Below are 16,461 nucleotides of genomic sequence, written 5' to 3' on the forward strand. Positions count from 1 at the left end.
AAATTTCAATTTGTAAAAAAAAAAAAAAAAAAAAATCTATCAAGATGTTTTTTTTTTTTAACTTCAAACCGTTGCTTTCAGATAAAATATGAGCCCTCTATCCATAATATTGCTATTTCCTTTGAAAAAGTCATGTGGTCTAAATCAGAAGAGAAATGTGCGCAGATCAAGCACCGTTTACAATCAAAAACAGTTGTAAACAAATATGTCTGTGGATTTTGATGTGAGAGGACAACAGGGGATTTCCACTTCCTCTTTCCAATGGTGGAACTGTTTGAACTTGTATTTTGGCCATAAGCGATGGTTTAAAGTTTTAATGTCTTAATGATGGATTTGTTTCTTACAAACACACAGCTTTTCGCTTCACAAGACTGATGGACTGGAGTTTTGTGAATTACTTGTGGATTATTGTGATGTTTTTATCAGCTGTTTGGACTCTCATTCTGACGGCACCCATTCACTGCAGAGGATCCATTGGTGAGCAAGTGACGAAATGCTAAATTTCTCCAAATCTGTTCCCATGAAGAAGAAAAAAACTCAACTACATCTTGGACAGACTGAGGGTAAATACACTTTCAACAAATTTTAATTTTTGGTACTATTCCTTTAAGAGCTCTAAATGTTTTCTGCTATCTAGCATTGCATGTTTTGCCCATAAACACTGTGTAACATGATCCTAATGTAAACTAGATAATCAAGTAAATACCAAGAAACAGAGCACTCCACAATGTTAAATAGAAGCTTTTGAGCTTTGTTTGTTCTCATACAGAATTGTGAGTTCACCCACTATCTATCCACTTGAACTCAAAACTAAACAAGGAAAAAAAAAATCTAAGGGAAAAAAGCTAGGCACAAAAAATAAACAAGTGAAGTACAAATATAGTCATTTTCCAATTGCACCATCGGGGAAACGCCATAGCTGGCTCAGGAAAAGCCCCACCGTTAGATATAACGCAGCCATAATGGGAGTTCGGGGTTCCCATAGCCAGTGCATTGGGAAAGCATGGCTTGAAAAATATAATCTTGATATTTTCTGCTAAATGCATTGATTGTAGGTCGCTTAAAGCGGAGGTTTCTTTGTAAAGCGGCCGGCGGGTGGTAATGGCAGTGGTGTACCTGTAGGCGCGCTCTCCGCGCACTGTGTTCTTTCTGTAGGGAATGATGTTGGTGCCGTTGCTGTCCGGAATGATGTCGTTGTTGTTCTCTCCATTGGGGGATAGAGCTTGCGTCGGACCGGGCATTTGGCTCTGTGAAATACTCGAACGGACGAGGAAAGGGACGTCGGGGCTTTTCCCTGCCGCCTGCCTGCTTGTTCTCAGTATAAATCCCGTGTGTAAGAGAGAGCGAGAGAGAGTGTGTGTGTATTTATGGATGCGTGTCTTCCGCTCAACAGCGACCTCACCGGCGAGTCACGGAACTACAGTCATGTGACTCTGGGAGGGGCGCTTCAGATTTGAGCCAGAGGAACTTTGCCTCTTCCTAAATACGTCATTATATATTATATATGATGTATTATTTATAGGAATATACCTTTGGGTTCCGCCGTCCTCATAAGACCTGGGAAAAAGTTCCCAGGTTTCTCTTCCTAAAGACTCAAATTATGTTCAATTTTTTTATTTTGATGTGCATTTTTTTCCCATACAAGTTAAATATGTTATGGGTTGAGAAAGACATTCTAATATATGGCTAAAGTTGATCTTTACTGCTAAATATAAATTAATCTGCTCTTTTTACGCACAACTTATGTCTGGAAATGCATGCAACAGTGCATGTTTAACCTTATTATTTTGCCTTCAGGAAGACAAAATAGATAAATGACAACATTAATAATTTTTAAAAAAAACTGCTCACCAAATCAGCATATTAGTTTGATTTCTGAAGACTGGCGTAATGATGATGAAAATTCAGCTTTGCATCGCAGGAATAAATTACATTTGAAATTATATTCAAATAAATAAATAAAAACAGTTATTTGAAATTGTAATAATATTTCACACACTGAAAAAAAAAAGTTATTTATTTTTCATTGGCTCAAGTTAAAAAATATAGATGTGAATCATTACCCTAAATTTTTTTAATTGGATGAATGAAACTTTTTTCAGTGCAATATTACCGTTTTTACTGTATTTTATTGAATAAATGCAGCTTTAGTGTGCATGAGAGACTATATAGGCTTATAAATTTGATAATACAAATGATAAATTATGATTAAATTATATAAAATATAATATAATTTCACAAGAGTCCAAACATACAGTGCTTTTCAGATTCTAGATATCTGGGTCTATATGTGACGAGGCCCGTGGCTCATTAATTTTCACTGTATTGCAAAGAGTGCTGTGATTTAATTTATTACATATACACATTACACAAAGTTTAGATAAGGCTTTTGTTAATGTGTGTTGTGTGACATCTTTACAATGTAGTCTCTCCAACCAATCAAATCTATGGGTTTTAGAGTCAAAACAGAGAGATACATTATCTAAATAGTCTGCCGGGTCATGAACAAACGTCTCAAAGTGATGAATGAAGATATCATTCCTTTACAAGTGATGAACATTAGTGAGGTTATTTAAAGTTGTTTTATGCCCCGGCATATACCAAAACTAACTGTTTGAGATTTTTCTTCAATTTAAACTTTACAGAATGTTTATGGAAAATGGTCACATGTAAATTTACAGTGTAACCCGCCTGTGATGCCATTTCACCATGTGATCAACGAGATGGCATCTTATAGGAAAATATCTGTTGATGTTATTTATACTGGTTGAATTAAGATTTTAAAATGATGATCTTTATCTAATAAATCAGAGACATTCAAATGAACATGTTTGGTTGTAGCAAACCTCACCGCAGCACTCCACTGAGCCCACACAAACATGAAGTACATCAAAAAATATGACTGATAGAGTTCATATCTACAAATAATTAAATAGCCAAATAGATCGTAAAAGTTGGTGACTGAGGTGTTCCATACATTAAACACATGCTCCTACCACTATAAATCTGGTCATAAATAAACTGCCAGCGGAGAATGTTAAGCCATACATCCATTTAAGAACAATACTAAAGATGAGTCTTATATTAATGGTTGAGTTTTCAATGGCTGACACTGAGTTCAGAGTGCCTAACAGATGAAATAATACTCATGAAGATATAGGCTAACCTAATAATGCTGTTTAATTATAGCAAATATAAGCTGAAATCAAATAAACACTTATTTTACATTAAATATTTTATTTATAGCGTGTAATAATTTATGTATGTAGGTGTGTGTGTGTGTGTGTATATGCACACACACACACACACACACACACATATTAAACTGACTATAAAACTTAATAATATGACAAATAGTGGGAATGATAATTGGCTGATGCCAATAATCTCAAAATGGCCAAATATTGGCCAGTTAATCATCTTGGATAATATACCAATCAATACTGTATCATAATACTAAAGCATATTGGTCAGCAAAATAAATAAATACAATTAAGTGCATATACAGAGGGGTCTAACATTCTGAAGTGCCTAACAGATGAAATAATATAGAAGATATAGGCTAACCTAATAATGCTGTTTAATTATAGCAAATATAAGCTGAAATCAAATAAACACTTATTTTACATTAAATATTTTATTTATAGCGTGTAATAATTTATGTATGTAGGTGTGTGTGTGTGTGTGTATATGCACACACACACACACACACACACACATATTAAACTGACTATAAAACTTAATAATATGACAAATAGTGGGAATGATAATTGGCTGATGCCAATAATCTCAAAATGGCCAAATATTGGCCAGTTAATCATCTTGGATAATATACCAATCAATACTGTATCATAATACTAAAGCATATTGGTCAGCAAAATAAATAAATACAATTAAGTGCATATACAGAGGGGTCTAACATTCTGAGACCACATTTTTTGAAAAAAAAAATTCTCCGTTTAAATCTGAAAATACTTTAAGCAGGACATTTTAGGATTTAGGGCATAGAAAAGTTGTGATGTAAAATGAACAAGGAATATTCTCTATTTCAGTGACATTGATCATGTGACTGTTAGTACAGACTTTTTTTTTTGCTTCCATTCTTGAAAATCTAAGAAAAAAAAAAAGTCAAAAGTGCGTGACAAACTCAATATTGTGTGGTGTGATACATAAACACGCAATTGCAAGAAAAAGTCAGAATTGTCAGATGAATTGTGACATGCAATTCAAAAATTCTGAAATAAAAAGTCAGAATTTTGAGATTTAAATACAGAATTCTGAGAAAAAAAAAGTTAGAACTGCAAAATATAAACTTGGAATTGTGGGTAAAAAAGTCAGAATTCTGAGTTTATACATGTATCTTACAATTCTGACTTTTTTCTCAAGTTGTCCAGATTATGGGATAAAAAGTCACAATTACCTTTTTGATTTTTTATTCTATGGCAGAAACAAGCTTCCATAAGATGCTCTTTAGAACATCTCAAATTATGATCATCACATCACTTTTGTTCATGCAGCTCAAGTGCTGCTGTCACTAAAGCAAAAGGGGCACAAATCAAATCTGATAATATCATTTGCAATTTCAATTTTTGAATAGAAATGAATGCAAAATAAAAGCATTGTAACACGTGATCTCACACCTCTGGACCCGACTGTAGGTCAGGTATGAGTTTCTGAGCCAGCACTAGAATGTTAAACATGCGGTCATTAAGCTGCTTGTGTTGCAGATTACTGCATTTCAATTGCACCAGGCTGTTCAATTGTCTTTTGTTGGCTGGCTTCGTCTCTCAAAGTGGCTTTGCAGTCAACCTTTCACTTATTCGAGCAAATATGTTCAACGTATGGACTAAATATCTAACATCAATGTTTAAGTTGCACCTTGCAACCTAACCCACTTAATGCATTTCTCTAAGAACAGGAAGTGTGCTTAGAAAATTAACAACTTCATGTTAATTACAAAAGAAAAAAAAGAAAACAACACAAATTTGTGTCAGTAATATTATGCATTTATTAACCACGCCATTGTAAAACAAAAAGTGACGGGTTAGGATCATGAGACTATCAATGCACTTCAATGTAATGAACAGCTGCTGCTACGCTAACAAGCTACTCTGCCTGCATGATCTTTCAACATAATGGCAAAATTAAACATAAAACAATGGTTTCCCATAGGCTCGGTCCTGCCAGAGCAAAACCAAACCTCTCTATTAAGAAATCACATTAATAGTTTAAAGACAGCGCCTGATATAAGCTCGACTCACCCGTGAACTCAACAGTAAATCCAACCAAACCAGCTGCGCTTCTCGGTTCGCACCCCACCCTCCAGCGCCTCAGAGAACCATCAGCACCGCCGCCTATCCACCCGCCGCCGCTGATTGGCCGAAACGCATTCATTCTTCCCGCTGATTGGTTGACAGATAGAAAGGCCGTTGTTTTATTCATTGGATCCTCCTTCCGTTCACATGAATGGCTGACGGAAGAAACGGATGTTGTCTTTCTCGACCAATGGGAATGCAGTGCGCTGCTCGTTGAATAGTGGACTGTGGTTTCCTGATGTTTCATGTTTTTATGTATCTAAGGAAATGAGTGATGCGTTTAATTATCACGACGGGAAACATGTTTGGATGACAGATAAAAGGCTAAATTTACATTGACATTTACATTTAGCAGACGCTTTTATCCAAAGCGACTTACAAATGAGGACAATAAAAGCACGCTAGTTTTTTTTTAAATAAATAAAAAAAAAGATAAATATAGATAAAGTAGAATTAAAATAGAATAGAAAGTGCTAGAGTTAGAGGGTCAAATAAATGGGGAACAGATGTGTTTTTAGTCGTTTCTTGAAGATGGTTAGGGACTGAGTTGGGCAGGTCATTCCAAGTCAGTGAAAGTGATTTTGTGCCTCTTTGAGATGGCACAATAATACACGTTCACTTGCAGAACGCATAAAATGGATTTTACGAGGGTGGGTAATAGTGGCTGAATGTGATTTAGAGAAAGAATCTACTTTTGTTTCATTTTAAGGTTCCAGGTTCCTAAATAATAGGGAGCAGACAGTCTAATAAATCAATATTTACAAAATAAAACACATGGCGTTTTTGTCACTTTGTAGTAGCCACAGCATGTAGTAAAAATAATCACTTAAAGCCTATTTAAATGCAAATGTAGACCTGACAGGGGTCTCATTCACAAGGTTATTATAAATAAAAGTAAAAGCATAAAAACATTTTAGTTACTTGAAAAATAATAAATGTTAACTGAAATAAAATAAAATAAAATATGCACACACACACACACACGCGCGCGCGCGTGCACACACAAACTTATTTTTCAACCAGTTTCCAATTAAACATTTCTCATTTTCTTTTAGTTTCACAAAAGGTACTAAAATAACTAAAACTGAAATATAAATATATAAAAGCTACATAAACATATTAAAAACGATAACATTTAAAATTCTAAAAATAAAAACGTTAAATTACGAGTTAAATACTAAAATAATTCTTTCATTATTAATAATTAGATTATTTATAATTAAAGTTGTGAGAACGTCCCAAATTATTAAATCAAATAATTTTTTATAAATATTATGTTTTATTTTTTATGTCATTAATTAAATTTGATTAATTTACATTTAAGTTAATTTGATCATTTTAAATCCTAATGTGATTTTTGTTGTCCCATGGAAAAAAATTTATTCAACAAGGACATCTAGTGGCCGTTGTGTATATTGCATCAACACATGACGATTCAAACGGTTTAACCATTATGGAACCAACTCTAAAGACATGGAAAATATAGAGACAGATATAGATTTTATAAAATAACATTAAACATGACATTTGATGATACTTGTACAACATAATATTTTTTATTTTTTATTTAGTTCCATGCAAAATCACTGAAAAGTGCAATGGTTGGCAGCAGGGTGCGGATGCTGCTTTTGTTGTTGTTGTTGTAGTTCTGGTGTATAACTGTCTGTCCATCTGAGTAAACCGTGAGAAGAATGTGAGCGCTGCAGTGTGACAGTAGCATATCAAAGAAAACACATCAATGAAAGAGTCTGGAGATGGTCAAAGCCAAACCAGTCTTCCTTAACCCGTCTACTACAGACGGTCTTTACAAGGAATCATATTCACTGACAAAATCAAATCAAGCATGAAAATTCTCTTCTAGATCAACATATCTTACACCAAATAATGCTTTTTCAAAAGGCATCTTTTCGCTCCTTTATCAACATAACAGCACATTCAGTAGTGTCAGATGCCGTCTCATATATTTGTCTCAAAAATGTCTGTTTCATTGTTCCTTAAAACATTTAAAACATTGCAAGTTGAATAATAGAGCATGGTAAATGTACTGTGTGCTCTTTGGAGTCAAATAATATCTGCCACTGAATGCAGAGGTACAAAGTTTTGGGTGAATCTCATGAAACCTGTCAAAAAACATGCAATAGACTCTAAAATCCAAAGAAAAAAAGAATTTTGCTAAAAGAAACCAGAACAATGCAATATAATTAGCATATAATTTGCATGAAGAGAATAAATAATTCAATAAATAATACTGCAATAATGAATATGTGTGTGTGTGTGTGTATATATATATATATATATAATTTATTCATGTATATACCATGAATAAATTATTAGGCTGATTTAAATAAACACATTGCATTACAACGTTGTGCTTAATTGTCACAATGTGAGAAATAGTAATGTTCTTAAAAACAGGATTTATTTTCTTTATGCAAAACATATTACATTTTTATTTTGGGGAATTTATTCAAAATAAAGTTAAATAAACCTACAAAAAAAAAACGTAAATGTTAAAATAACAGTGGAAAAAAGAACTGGTGACATATATGAGATTCACCTGTTTCTGGACTGTTCTTATTAATTAAAATGTATGTCTTGAAAAATTAACAAATTGCAACAAAGTACACATACCTATCCATCTATTAAAATAAACGGAGTCTGATAAGCTAAGGCAGTGTATTTGTGTATCAAACACTATGAGAAAATCTCAAATCCTTCAAAGAGAAACTGAAACTACAACATAATCCTACTCTTTTTATATATGTATATATGCTTTAAAAGAGCATCAGGTCAGGCTGTTATGCTCTTAATGGACAATAAAAGTGTCGTTTGTAAAGATAGCAGCTTCAGTAAAGATCACCCCCACTTTACCCAACAGATATTTAAATACAGTACAAGTTTGAACAGATACACACAGAAATAACCCGAACCGAACACATTAACACCAAGGAAAATAATAATCTCATAATCACTGGATTTATGGCACTGGCGGCGTTGTAGACAGTTCCATTATTTGTCATTTCCAAAGTCGGTTCACAGTTTTGTCTTAAAACATCTTGTAGATTCTAAAAATATATTTCTATATTTATAGATTGTGTTGTGTACCACAGTATTGTTGATGCTTTTCAGAAGTGTGGCATGTTCCAGCTCAGGCCTGGTTGCACAGTGCTTCAGAGTCGCTCGATCTTCCTCCCTGCGATGAGACAAAGAGAAAACCTTCGTCTGAACCATCCAAACACTGTTGTATTGCATCAGTCACAGCTCAACTGAAAAATACTTACCATTGCTTATTAAAACGCAGCTATTCTTGTAAAGTCACCTGGAAAAAAACAGAATTGAGAACTGCTCGAGTGTTCCTCATAAGGCTTTCCGTACCACGCTAAAATGACCTGATACCATACATGACATGGAAGGAATTTGGGGTAATAGTTGAGGCACGTTGCATGCAGCAGTACAGATGCATGGTTAAAATGAACATCATCTCGCCACTCAAAAACAGGTGCCTGGAAGCAGCCTGGGGATATGTTCATTACAATGAAATATCCATTTGGTTTAATGGCTATTTCTTTTCTATTTCATCTCATTTCTATAGCAATTAAAAAGAAATCAAATTTGATATGCGATGCAGTGCACTTGTGACACACCGGTGGCATATTTCCCAGAACATTCATCTAAAGTTTGCTGCTTAAAAATGGCTTTGGGGCAGATGACAATATTGGTGCGAATAAAGAAACATTGGAGATATTATTTATATTTTCTGGGGTTTTTGTCTTAAAAATAAACCACTTGTTACATGCATGCATCATTTCATTTAAAGGCAAAAATAATGCTGCCAAATGATTTTTTTGTTTTGTTTTTAATGCATTAAAAATGTTCACCAAGGCTGCATTTATTTGATCAAAAATATAGTAAAAACAGTACTAGTGTGAAATATTATTGCAATTTAAAAGAACTGTTTTCTATAGCAATATATTTTCAAATGTAATTTATTCTTGTGATGCAAAGCTGAATTTTCAGCATCATTACTCCAGTCTTCAGTGTCACATGATCATTCAGAAATCATTTTAATATGCTGATTTGCTGCTCATAAGTAACATTTATTATTATCAATGTTTAAAACAGTTGTGCTGCTTCATATTTTGTTGGAAAAAGTGAAACATTCTTTTCAGTATTCTTTGATCTTATTCTCATTGTATTAAGATGCTAATTTTGTTACTGTTTAGCAGCATAATAATGCAAAGATTATAAATAGGAGTAAAACAATGACTAATGATGGTTGGTTCAGTCACATGCATATTCCAGTGTTTCACATGCAATACTCTGCTCTGGTACACACATTCATTTGGACAGAAGCTGATCTTACTTCTGCATTACTGTTTTTGCTTTGAAATCCCCTAGAAGAAGTTTTTTTGTTTAAGTGTCTCACCAGGAGGTTCTTGTCCTGTTCCATCTTCAGCTCTCTGTTCAGCTGCTTTTCCAGATCATGTCCATAGAAATCCCCTGACTCCAGCTTACCTGCTGCCCTATGAGACCAGAAACACTGTAAACACGCACCCAGGAGATCTGGACAACACGTGATTCGGCAGTTAGCAGGTGAAAACAGCAGCTGTTTCAGTCCAGTTCTTGTTACCCTGATCTTGGAGAGCTCCTGGCGTGGAGAACGTCTGATGTTGGGAACGTGAGGTCAGAGATGCTGTCCGTTTCACTCCCCGCCTCTGAACATGGTTGAAGGCAAAGTTTGAACATCAGAGAATGACTCATTCTATAATTATAATCGAGTATGTGTATGAATTCGATATTACCCGAGTTAAGTTCTTTCACCAATGAAGACATTGTGTTGGTTATGGAGTCTGCAGCTACCAGGAGATCATTTCTGAAGTTCCTTCTGGAGCCTTTAATAAAGAAATACAATTATTTCATATTTAATAATATTAAATAAATATAAATGCGTTTTCAATGTTGATAATAATCAGAAATGGTTCTTGAGCAGCAAATCAGTATATTAGAATGAGGGTCATGTGACGCTGAAGACTGGAGTAATGATGCTGAAAATTCAGCTTTGCATCACAGCAATAAATTACACTTTTCAGTATATTCAAATATAAAACAGATATTTGAAATTGTAATAATATTTCACAATTTGACTGTATTATTAAGGAAATAAATGCAGCCTTGGTGAGCATAAGACTTCTTTCAAAATCATTGATTTTATTTTTTTTTTTTTTTCAAATTTTTGACGAGTAGCATAATATGTATTATTAAATTATATAATTAATTTATTATTATTTAATAGTTGCTACTTAAAAATGTAATAATTTGATTTAATATATTAAAAAGGTATGGTTTTCTCAGTTTAAATTATGATTTTGGGTTCAATGTGATTTAGTTGTTGGTTACCACTGAAATAGTAAATAAACAAAAGCACTTTTTACACGAAATCTAGAAAAGCAATCTTATTCCAAAATAATTACTTTGCTGCATAATTCATTTAAATGCCTGCACAAAAATACAAATCTCACATTTGTGCTTTTATATTCTCCGGTGTATTTAATCCATTTTTTTTTTTTTTTACTCTCCGGTGTATTTAACCTTTGTTTTATTTTGTCAGGGCAGGTTGAATGTATGAAACTCATGAAAACACAAGAGGAACATGTTTGTTACCCTGAGCGAAGGCCTGCTGCACCTCTCCTCCCAGGCCCATGAGCGAGTCCTGAGGTGTCTGACTGGGTGTGGTATTGCTGGATGTTGATTGGACGGGCATGGGGATGGGTGTGGTATTGCCGGACACTGATTGAATGGATGTGTTGATGGTGTGGCTGGGGGAGAAGCGAGGGGAGGGGCCAGGGCCCTGGTTCTAGGATACAAAAGGAGATTATCAGGAGATAACACAAATGTAATGTTAAACCTGTGCTGTTATTGTTAATAAAACTAAAATGATTAAAAATCCTTTTCATTAACTGAAATAAAGCTGCAATTAAATAAAATATAAACATTAGATGCAAAGCTTACTTAAAGTTGAGTTGAAAAATTTAAATTTAAGTTTAAATGTGAAATATTGCCTTGGCAACTAACTGAAAGAAAATAATTTGAAGATGAAGTACTAAAATAAATCATTTAAAACAAAATAGAAATGTTAAAAAATGACAAAAGCTAAAAAAAAACTTAAATACATTAAAAGGCTAATTAAAAATATTAATAATAGTATAGAAATAACACTGAATTAACACCAACTTCATCATAAAAATCCCACAATATTAACTGCCCATAGTGGTTGAATGAGTGACAAAACATATAATTACATAAAGTCAAATCTTTGTAAATTAAATAATGATTAGCAAATTAATGAATGATAATAATGTCATTTTGCAGGTAAATGGTCTAATAAGTAAATTGTTGGTTGTCTTAAAAATGATTGGTGTTATTGGTGATCAAAAGTGTAAGCTCACAAGTCTCAGTTTTTTTGTTTGCCATTTTTTGCCAATCATTCACGTCAACAGCACAAACAATGAAAATAATAATACACATCAAAATGTATTATTAGTTTGTTCAAAAACTGATAAAGAAGAATTAGAGTATGTAATTGACATGCTCAAATGTAGTCTGTCTAACAGATTTGTGTTATGCTAGATGAACAAATGTTAAGTTCTGGATGCCAAAGACACAACCAACACAAAACATTTCACAAGTTTAATATTAGGAAGAACAAACACACAACATACAGTTAATCTCAAATCAGCTCAAGTATATTAACACGCAGTTTTGTTACTAGACTCTGAGACTTACGGCTCTTTTTAGCTCTTCTTCCTGTAGATGGAGCAGTTCAGCTTGTTAACATGGAACTCTGCATTTCTACATTCTGAATTTAACTTTTTAAAATCGTGTCATCCTCATTTGTTGTGTTTTTGTGTGTGATCTTCACCTTTAACAGAAGCATGAGCTGCTCTAGTTGGACCATGAGTTCTCGACGGCTCTCCTGAAGGGCCGACATCCTCTGCTCCAACTCCTCCTTCCTCTGCCTGAGACACAATCAGACAAAGAAAGCCACATAGTTATCAATATAACTTCAACATTAACCAAAAATGAATTGTGGATCCATAAACAACCAGATTTTTGACCCTATTTTCATGTGCTATTTACCACCATATTTATTAAATAAATTATACAAATTAGGTAATGGTGTAAACTAGGGGTTGCACCGACTAATCGACTAGTCGACTTCAATGCTCTGCCATGACGCTTTTAGCTTGTCGTCAACTAGTCGCTGGTCCTATAGAGGGCGCAACAGGATGAGAAATCTTTGAACGACTTCCACATTTACGCTCAGTTTCCATACAGTTCAAATGACAAATAAATGCATACTCTGAAAGCGCTCCACAAGACATGTGTGATTATATTACTGGATGCTCGAAATTGAACGGGAGAATGCACGTTTTAAACAGCTTATTGTACAGGTAAATTAATTGCCGTTCTAATCTAATGCGCTGCGCAGTGCTGTGTCATATGCCATAGTTGTGCACAAGGTGTTTATCACAGCTCCAGACTTATTTGTTCATTAATGACGTCATCAGCGACTAGTCGACTTCGACTCGACTTTCATCACATAAAAGTCGACTTCAAAAAATCAGAAGTCGTTTAAGCCCTAGTGTAAACACACCCACACAACCAGTGCTGAACACAGTTTGTAGGGTGTAGAGGCAAGCAATGCCTGGTTAAGTCAGTTTATGGATAGTTTATGAATAAGATACATAATGCCACATAACACCCACAATTCACCCAATCTGTTTGTATCAGATGTTTTCTACTTTAAAGAAATGCCAATCATTAAAAGCAGGTGTGTAAAAATATATAAAAACAACATAAAACACATAAAAATGAATATTACAAAATATAAAAATAAATTTATAAATATAAAAAAATATACAAATGTAAAATTTTTCCCTAGGAACCATATTCTATAACATGGTACTTGCAGTAGGTTTTATTTACAGGTAAAATCTAATTTCTAAAAATGTAATTATGGTTTTTACAAAACCCTCTATCAAGTTCATTATGAAAATAGTAATAAAAACAAATTTATAAACCAAAACTTGTGGGTAAGGATATAAAAATGATTTACCATAATATAAAAATTTACCATGGAATGGAATCATATTCTTAACTGTGGTATTTGCAATAGACTATCAATAGGTGACAGCTAAAATCTAATTTCCATAAATATTATAATGGTTTAAAACAAACTATGGTGTTTCCTATGAAAATAGAAATAAAAACACATTTAGAAACCAAAGCTGGTGTGTAAGGATATACAAATAAATATTTACCATAGTTCTTCCCTGGGAATCATATTCTTAACTGTGGTATTTGCAGAAGACTATCAATAATAGGTCAAATCTAATTTCCGTAAATAGAATAATGGTTTTTATAAAACAAACTATAGTGTTTATTATGGAAATAGTAATAAAAACACATTTAGAAACCAAAACTGCCACACAAAGCACTTCCCTAATACAATTAGTATTGCTAGAATGAAACCACAGTAAACATTGGGAACCAAAAGACTAGAGCTTATTTAAATATCCATGCTTAGCTCAGTCAAATCTGAACTGGTGATGTCCACAAACAGGAAGGAGCCTCAGTGTTGCAAATTGCTTTTAAAGTGCTTTCACTCATTCATGATCAGGTTACACTCACTTTCAATGCTGTCTATCTCATAACCATCAGCGTCTGTTGTTCACCACATCCGATCAGGTTTCAGGTCTGATTCACGGCTGTACGCTGTGTGTGTGTGTGTGTGCGCGCAGGTGTTTACCTGAGCAGTCTCAGTTCAGCCAGTAACGTTGGGTTTTGTTGGCTTTTGTCTAACGGAGGCTGGGAAGCTTCTTCATGTTGTTGCCTCAGGCGTTGGATCTCTTGCAAAATCTCCCTGAAAACACACAATTTATTCATTTTAAGAACGCTAATTCAAAGTCACTTTGCAATACTAAAATAAACAGACTCAAACTCACTTGTTCTTGATTTCTAGCTCGGCGATAAGTTGTCGCTGCTGTTTGTTGGAGTCCAGACAGAGAGAGATGTCTGCCGGGACTCTGGTCTTCTGTTCACAGTTGTCAGGTTGTATATAAGGTTAATGAGTTGTTTACATGAATTTATTTGCACATATTCATAATAATTAAAGAAGAACTGTGTAATTTCTGTGGCACCACAAGCACAAATAATGATTGTTTTCAAACGGGTTTCCAAACTGATCTTCTCTCGAAAAAGTATGGCATTGATATTCGATGAATAATAGAATGTTTCTCTGAGCAAGTGCTCTGATTGGCTGTCTTACCGCTGCAGCTCCATCAGCAGCCAATCGGGATGCGTAACGGGCAATGAGGAAGTGCTCATCATCTTGGTTTTTACAGCTCTCCTGGAAACTGTCAATCACAGAAAAGGGTGGAGCTCGGTCATCTTTATAGTTACCGGTTCAGAATGACAAAAGCACTTACTGTAACATTATATATACTATACATAGCAATTAGAAGCCTATGCAAAGCTCAAGCATAGAAAGTAAACAAACTAGTGGTTCAGTCATTCATCCTGTACAAAGTTTTGTTGCTTTCTTGCGCTAACCTTCATGTATGTGTGTGTGTGTGTGTACACACACACACACACACAGTTTACACACAAATGCATGAAGGATAGAGCTACAAAACTTTGTTGTGTGTTTTAAAATGCACATTTTTACCAACTGTATTTTTATTTAAATAGGCAGAAAAGTTTAAAGGGGTCATATGATGCGATTTCAATTTTTCCTTTCTCTTTGGTGTGTTACAAGCTCTTGGTGCATAAAGAAGATCTGTAAAGTTGCAAAGACTAAAGTCTCAAATCCGGATCTAAAAATAGCCTTTATGAATCAAAATAATTTTAGAGAACTTATCCACCAGTACTGTCCTAATCACAGAAATGATTGATGAATTTCCAGCACATGTAAACACATTTCAGGATCTAAGCAAATCATGAAGACCACAGAGCCCCAGTTTCCCAAAAAAGCACTGCAAGGTTAAGAGCAAAGCAAGAATAATCATAATATCAGAAATCTTTGCTGGGAAACACAACCATAGCTAAGGATGTTGCCTAGCGAGAAAACAAATGAAACATGTAGCCAAAGATAACCGGTTCATTCAGAGATACTGGTGACTCTGAGATCCATCATAATCATGTCCTTGTTTAAAGACTAGTTGCCAAGCCGAAAATGGATAATTGATTGTGTATTTTCTGTTCTTGCACATCAAATCGACACAAATCTTCCCAAAAATTACATGCACTTCTACACAAAATTCACACACACAAAAAAGACCCGTATATAATAATCAATCATATATTTGTCATATGTTAATCAAATTAGAAGTTTACACTATTTGAATAATGGATGGGAACAAAATATTATTCCAAAGGAGTCCATAAAAATGTTTGTCTTTAGAATTAGAGGGCAAATTAGAGTTTGGGATGGATTCATTTAAGTTGGCAGTATTTATTTAATAAGCGAGGGATGCTATTAATAGTTCTCATATTGAACTATTGTCGTCATACATCTGGTGCAATAGAGCGCTACAGTGAACTTTTTTTTCTGCAGCTCTGGTTATGGATGTATTTTTTTCTATTCATTTTCACCATAACCAATTAAAAATCCATGAACCCAACAAATACACTCTCAAGAGAATCATAGCAACATGTGATTGTAGCAAAAATGCATGAAAATCTGAAAAACAAAGTACATGCAAATACAATAATAAGGGACTTCTCATTCCATGAATATTATATTTATAAATGTATCTGAAGTGACATTGCATTGACAACATGCATTCCATGGGAATCAAGCCCATAACCTTGGTGTTGCTAACACCACTATCTACTATTTTGAATGACATAATTAAAATAAAATATAAATATATAGATTATAAGTCAATGAGTTTAAAACACTATTTGTATGCATTTATAAAACTTATATTGTACAACAACAACTTCTCTGATTGGTGAATTATGGATAGTGTAGGATTATAGGTTGTGTAGTTCTTCACTGGGAGTTCAGTAATTAAATATGATTTTGAAATCACACTCTATAGAAGCATATTTTATCACTATACACCCTCAGAGCTCAAGGTAG

The 16,461-nt window shown here is 34.0% G+C and overlaps 2 protein-coding genes across 6 annotated transcripts in view; both read right to left on the bottom strand.

Moving 5' to 3' along the window:
- LOC107732103 (microtubule-associated protein, RP/EB family, member 2) overlaps positions 1–14,947 on the bottom strand; it is a 25,958-nt gene extending 11,011 nt beyond the window's left edge. The window contains exons 1-2 of one of the 4 annotated variants that reach the window (XM_016543358.1): positions 14,933–14,947; positions 1,117–1,340 (exon numbers count right to left, since the gene is read on the bottom strand). In XM_016543358.1, the coding sequence (XP_016398844.1) occupies positions 1,117–1,241 (125 nt within the window). In that variant the 5' untranslated portion in view covers positions 1,242–1,340; positions 14,933–14,947. Of the gene's footprint in view, positions 1–1,116; positions 1,402–3,665; positions 3,683–5,261; positions 5,335–14,932 lie in introns of those variants that run through there. The other 3 variants (XM_016543359.1, XM_016543357.1, XM_016543356.1) reach the window with 3 other exon arrangements.
- LOC107732102 (dystrobrevin alpha-like) overlaps positions 6,872–16,461 on the bottom strand; it is a 21,298-nt gene continuing 11,708 nt past the window's right edge. Inside the window, exons 14-24 of one of the 2 annotated variants that reach the window (XM_016543354.1) lie at positions 14,644–14,731; positions 14,321–14,409; positions 14,125–14,238; positions 12,235–12,331; positions 12,099–12,119; positions 10,977–11,169; positions 10,118–10,207; positions 9,946–10,030; positions 9,742–9,838; positions 8,421–8,508; positions 6,872–7,435 (exon numbers count right to left, since the gene is read on the bottom strand). In XM_016543354.1, the coding sequence (XP_016398840.1) occupies positions 8,464–8,508; positions 9,742–9,838; positions 9,946–10,030; positions 10,118–10,207; positions 10,977–11,169; positions 12,099–12,119; positions 12,235–12,331; positions 14,125–14,238; positions 14,321–14,409; positions 14,644–14,731 (919 nt within the window). In that variant the 3' untranslated portion in view covers positions 6,872–7,435; positions 8,421–8,463. Of the gene's footprint in view, positions 7,436–7,849; positions 8,509–8,596; positions 8,635–9,741; positions 9,839–9,945; positions 10,031–10,117; positions 10,208–10,976; positions 11,170–12,098; positions 12,120–12,234; positions 12,332–14,124; positions 14,239–14,320; positions 14,410–14,643; positions 14,732–16,461 lie in introns of those variants that run through there. The other variant, XM_016543355.1, reaches the window with a different exon arrangement.

Source organism: Sinocyclocheilus rhinocerous, unplaced genomic scaffold (genome assembly GCF_001515625.1).
Source record: "Sinocyclocheilus rhinocerous isolate Xijiao unplaced genomic scaffold, SAMN03320098_v1.1 scaffold97, whole genome shotgun sequence".
Taxonomy (NCBI): domain Eukaryota; kingdom Metazoa; phylum Chordata; class Actinopteri; order Cypriniformes; family Cyprinidae; genus Sinocyclocheilus; species Sinocyclocheilus rhinocerous.